Source organism: Dipodomys merriami, unplaced genomic scaffold (assembly GCF_024711535.1).
Source record: "Dipodomys merriami isolate MVZ:Mamm:240054 unplaced genomic scaffold, mDipMer1.0.p SCAF_19, whole genome shotgun sequence".
Taxonomy (NCBI): domain Eukaryota; kingdom Metazoa; phylum Chordata; class Mammalia; order Rodentia; family Heteromyidae; genus Dipodomys; species Dipodomys merriami.
Window position 1 is genome coordinate 393,889 of NW_027203270.1, and position 6,087 is coordinate 399,975.

The 6,087-nt window shown below is 45.0% G+C and overlaps 1 protein-coding gene across 2 annotated transcripts in view; it reads right to left on the reverse strand.

The window, feature by feature from the left end:
* The window catches only part of Myocd (myocardin), a 101,989-nt gene extending 96,386 nt beyond the window's left edge, over nt 1-5,603 (reverse strand). Inside the window, exon 1 of one of the 2 annotated variants that reach the window (XM_070026932.1) lies at nt 5,272-5,603. In XM_070026932.1, coding sequence (XP_069883033.1) covers nt 5,272-5,326 — 55 coding nt within the window. In that variant the 5' untranslated portion in view covers nt 5,327-5,603. Of the gene's footprint in view, nt 1-4,519; nt 4,551-5,271 lie in introns of those variants that run through there. The other variant, XM_070026935.1, reaches the window with a different exon arrangement.
* Nucleotides 5,604-6,087: the final 484 nt, after the last annotated feature.

Consider the following 6,087-nt stretch of genomic DNA (forward strand, 5'->3'; position numbering starts at 1 on the left):
ACAGATACATGATCTCTGTGATCTCCAGGTAACTAGGGTGCAATCAGACATGAGCGAACAATGGTTCCACAAGGACCGGAACTATGCCAGGTATGTCTCCTTGCATTAAAAAAAAAAAAAAAAGAAGAGATTTAAAACTCTCACTTTTGAATTAAAAGCAATTCGTCTTTTCAATTTCAGCTAAGCATATTCTTGTGTGTTTATGCTCGTAGTATTTAAAACTTTCCTAAAATAGTCACAGAAGGCTATTCATCTGGAAAAAAAAAACCAACATATGACATTTTAGGACTGGACACAACTTCAGAGATGAGGCAGTTAAAATTCTCTATTTTGTAAATGATGAAAATGAGATCTGGAGGCTAATTAAGTGAAATGCATGTTCATGCAGGCCGCGTATTCTCGTAGGTTAAATGAATGGTTCTAAACTCTAAAACGAATGGGAATATAATCCCTGAGCCTTGAGCTCCTGCTGCGAATTTCTCCAATAGTGTCCATGATGGTAAGATCAGAGAAACAACCTTTTAGCCCAACCACTTCAGTTCCTAAAGAAATCCCAGCAATGTTCAATTACTACTCTGTAGTGCTTTTGAGTTATCTGAAGGACAAAGAAGGGTGGATTTTAGGACAGAAAGGCTACCCCAGGTTTGTCTGGGTGACCCCAGCTTTCTCTATAGAGAAAGACAAGCAACCATTTGCAGACCATGGTGGCTTGAGCCAGGCCATTGCTGGGCAAAGGAACTGCGTTCCACTACCCAACCAATTTTGCTGAATTTTGCCTGCACATGTCTGATACTGGTTTGGCCCTCATTTTCAGCTAAGGCTGCAAGTTCTGAAGTCCCAGATGCTTGAGCCCTGGATGCCCACTAGATTAATGTCTCCCAGGCCAGGAGTCTAGCAGCAGGACAGCCCTATTATCTAATACCAAATTATGGTTCTACATCAAGGTACCCAGACATCTTCTCACAGTACCCCCTTCTCCTCATTCTGAGTGCTGCTTTCTTATTCTAGCTAACATGCGGGTTCAGAATTTTAGGACCTGGAATCCCAAGAGAATGGAATAGCTACATGCAGCAGAAGCCTCAAGAAATGTGGATTTCAGATAAACCTTTACCCTCAATTGGTTATCTACTAAAGCCGTTCATTGTTGTTCCAAACTTCAAATCAGATCTAGAAATTTGCATTTTTATACTTTCATTTGTTTACTCTCCATTTGCAGGGCTGAGGGCTGGGTGGGGAGATACTGTAGCAGATACTGAAGGTGGCTTTTGTTTTGTTTTGAGGTGAGCAAGAGGAGGGACACAAGAAAGCAGAAAAAAGAGAGCACAATAATCCTTTAAAAATACAGTCTACAATGATCCTCTGTCCTTTCGATCTCTCTCTCTTGCACTTTCTCTTTCTCTCTCTCTCTCTCTCTCTCTCTCTCTCTCTCTCTCTCTCTCTCTCTCTCTCTGTGAGAGTTGAAACATACACAAATGGCTTTGTGTTTCATAGGACACAAAGATTGATATCAAGGAATATTGTAGATAGTGGCATTGATTATAAACATTGAATTCACAAGTAGTGAGGAAAATAGAAAGTTGTAAAGCCATGATCAGTTTAAAGCTATACTCATTAGATTTAGGTAAACTGCTTCTCACTTATGCCCAATCATAGTTTTGCTTTATGAGTTTGCTTTAGGAATTTGCTTTATGAGTTTCACCTTTATGCATCTGGCTCCAGAGAAAGGTTGCAACAGTTCTAAAGGTATTCAGTTTGGATGCTCAATTTGGACATCTACAAATAAAGACACAGAGACCTAAAGGAACTACCGTGAATATTAATATAACTGAATGCTCTCTTGCTAAGTATCAGGCAGGGTTCATAATAATCAATTTGTTATGATAGTTAATTCTCATAATTGCCATATAATCACCCCCATTATCCAGACAACAATTTAAGGCACAGAGAAATCTGTAATTCACCGAAGATTCAAGGTTCTGTAGCCAGTAAAATTTAGCTAGTGAGCCTGAGATCCTCTTACTACATCATGACTCCCTGCTACTCTTCAGGTAAAGTGAGATTGTATCATCAAACATGTTTTTAAAATGTAAAACCTCTAGGGTTCTGGGCTATTATTATTTCATAACTTAACCAAACAAAGTCACTAGATTATAGTTGTTGCCATCTGTATCAATAGAGTGAAAGATATTATCTGCTCACTTATAAACAAGCCCTATCACAGAGAATCAGTTGCTAAGACCATAAAACAACCAACTGCATTTATTTTTATTATTTATTTATTTATTTATTTATTTATTTATTTAGGTTGGTCATGGGGCTTGAACTCTGGGCCTGGGCACTGTCCCTCAGCTCTCCAGCTCAAGGCAAGTGCTCTACCACTTGAGCCACAGCACTACTTCCGGTTTTCTGGTGGTTTATTGGGGATAAGAGGCTCATGGAGTTTCCTGCCTGGGCTGGCTTTGACTGGTGATTTTCAGATCTCAGCCTCCTGAGTAGCTAGGATTACAGGTGTGAGCCACCAGCGCCCAGCTGCATTTATTTTTTTGAAACAATTTAAATAAAACATTCAGGATCTTATATTGAAACAAATATTCCCAATGACATAGAAACAATTTTACCAGTTTATGGTAAAGTTATTAATGAGAGAAGACACAGAGGAGGAGGGGGAGGAGGAGGGGGGAGGGGGAGGAGGAGGAGGTGGGGGGAGGGGGGGGAGGAGGAGGAGGTGGGGAGAGGGGGAGGAGGAGGTGGAGGAGGAGGAGGAGGAGGAGGAGGAGGAGGAGGAGGAGGAGGAGAAGGAGGAGGAGGAAGAAGAAGAAGAAGAAGAAGAAGAAGAAGAAGAAGAAGAAGAAGAAGAAGAAGAGGAGGAGGAGGAGGAGGAGGAGGAGGAGGAGGAGGAGGAGGAGGAGGAGGAGGAGGAGGAGGAGGAGGAGGAGGAGGAGGAGGAGGAGGAAGGAGAAAAGGACCCAGAAAGAAACCAAAACAAACCAGAAATCCCTTTATCATTCATTATTAGCCACAAAATAAACCAAATTCTCCTAGACAGAGACTCTCTTATCTTCCTGCCAGCCAGGCCTCAGGGCTGGAACAAATGTTGTAATTACATCCAGAAAGAAAAATGACTCTCCTTAATATTGCATTTTCTATAATATAGAAATACAGCATTTTTACATGCTATCTGTTTTTTAATCTTTCAGATATTATTGCCCCTCACATCACAGATGACCAAACTGCTTTTTCCCATTTACAGATTCGAATTTCCCATTTATCAAAGATGAGGAGGCAAGCGGGTCTGTCTGGTCTATTCGCAAGGCTTTTCTTTCTTCTGACATAAAGGCCTGAACAAACAGAAAGAAGGAAGGAAGGAAAGAAGGAAGGAAAGAAGGAAGGAAGGAAGGAAGGAAGGAAGGAAGGAAGGAAGGAAGGAAGGAAGGAAGGAAGGAAGGAAGGAAGGGAGGGAGGGAGGGAAGGAGGGAAGGAAGGAAAGAGGGAAGGAAGGAAGAAGGAAGGAAAGGAGGGAGGGAGGGAAGAAAAAGAGAGAGGGAGGGAGGAAGGAAGGGAGGGAGAAAAGGAGGAAGGGAAAGAAAAAAATGACCCTGAAATTCTCCAGAAATCTAAGAACTGAGTCTATAGTTTCTACCTGGGAAGCCCCAGGTCTTCATAAACACCTAGAGATGGAATTTAGGGATGGTGTAAAAATTGTTTTTTCTCTACCCTGCACTTTTAGCTGAAAGAAGGGTTCTTCTGGTAAGTCTGCTTTGCTTGTTTACTATCTATCAGGAACATCACCAAATCTCTTTAGAGACAACCAGCTCCTCCCCCCCCCCACCCCCCATCCAACCAGAAAAAGAACATTTGAAATGAATGTAGCTTCCAAACAAATCACATCCTCTATTCCTCAGAAAGGTGGCAGTGTTGCCTTGCCGGTTTGTACAAATGTCTAGCCAGTAGTGAGGTCTCTAGCTTGTTAGCGAACCAGCTAGCTACCTCACCTCAAGGCGCAAAGGCTAGCCAAGATTGAATGTACTGCTCACCCCAGTGGCTAGTGGCTGGGAGATTCCTGCTTGAGTTTCAATGGCACTGTGGCTTGTGGCTGCCTAAACTCTCAAGTTTTCAACTTGCTTCAATTAGACAGATCTTACAATAATATCTCCAGTACATCCCAGGGGCTTCTCAAAACCAGGAGCAGCCAAGAAAGCTACAGATGAGGCCTTCCCCACCCCAGCACCCAGTTTTCAACTTTTGAACCACCCATCCTTACAGAAAACCATTTTGAATCTCCTGAGAAGGACCAAGGGAGTCTCTGATTAGCAAATCACACCAGCCAGTGCCTTGCTTGCTGCACCTGTCACCACACAGGTTTGAATCAGAGCGCCTATAAAAGCAATCCATCTTTTAAGGAGGTTTTCTGCCGTTATTGAACGTGGCCGTATTACCAAAATAACATACCCAGAGTTACTGAGAAAGACAATCAAGTATCATCCCCGCCCCGTCTAAACGTAGAAACGCACACACTGACCTTCACGAGGCCTGGGCACAAATGTGTCACAAGGGACAGTTACGAGTTCCCCGTCTCTCTCTTCCACTCACCTCTACACAGTGTCCTTGAAGAAGTTTCTGTATGCGCCACTAACACATAAATTTGGGGGAAATTCTCCATTTATAAATATCAGATGGTTTGGGAAAAAAAACATTTGTGGCACTGGGCTCGCTCTCTCTCTTTTTTTTCTACAGTGATGTCATTTTAAATTCTTGGTGTGCTCCAAATTTGCTATTTTTACTTCCCCCTTGTGACTTGTTTTTTTTGGGGGGATACATTTGTTTAGATTAGTTACATTTGAAGCAACATTCGCACCTAATTCACAACACCAAGTTCATCTTCTTAGCAATTAAAGCAGTTACCACACAGTTCCCAAGCTTTAAACACTGTATTTGTTCATACTTAACGTGGGTTTTTTTTGATATACTACTCCAAAATGTCTATCAACAGATACAGAGAGGAAAAAAAATAATATAGAGTAAAAGAAAGGGATTGGCCTATTCATAAAACAAAAACCACACTCAACAACTCCAAGCATGGAAAAACAAGACCTGAAAGACTCCCCCCCCAGAATCAAATAAAATCCTTTGCTTCCGCAATGTGTGCTTTTGGGGAACGGATAGGACGCAGCCAGAGCAGGCCCTTAGACATTTATTGGAAAGCAGTTGTCAGAGTTTGAGAATTGCAGAAGAAGAAAAGTTGAAGAAGGAATGCGCAGGACCTTACCCTACCTGATCTGAACTTGCTTCTAATCAGCAAAGAATGCTCAGACCCCAGAAGTGTCATGTTGAGTCTCAGCGAGCCGCTGGTCCCTTTGCCAGACGTCCCCTCTTTTCCACCAGGAACAGGCTCCAGCTGACCGCAGCTAACCACCCAGAATGCATCCAAGTCTCTGTGAAGCTCCCCTGGGCAGGACTATGTGCGAGTACAGTGGCAGCCGGTGTCCCCAGAAAACTGGCGCCTCCCCCCGCCCTCTTGCTATGTGGGGGGCTAATCAACTCTTCTCCAGGCAGGACCCTCCTCCTGCTCTGAGGTTGGCCAGGAGCAGCGGCATCCCGGGCGTTCCTGGCTGATGTCATAGGCTGCCAGCGACGGGGCCCGAGTATCCCCACCACGCCTTTATGAAGGTCCCAAGTTTGCTATCTGAGACGCTTTACTACTGACAGGCGCTCAGCCAATCAGGAGCGGCGCGCGGGGGCCCCCCGGGGACCTGCAGCCGCCAGGGGAGTCTCTGCCATGTCTTAACTCTTTGCAGCGGGCCACCGAGGTGCAGGCAGGGGTGCGGGCGTCGGGGTCCTGGGGGTGTCGTGAATCCTAGATTTCCCCACCCCTCAGCCCCTGGCATTGCTAAGGAACCAAAGGCCAAAGAGGAAGGAAAGGAAGATTGCTGCGGCACTGCGGGGTCTTGCAGGAGGTGCGCGCGCGCGGCTGGCAGGGGGGTGGGGTGGAGGGGGGGAGCTTGGGGTGTCGCGGGGGGGGGGATAGGGGGAGGCGGGTCTGGGGTGGGGGGTGCTCTTGCGCAGCCCGGGCTTCCCCCGCCCAGCATG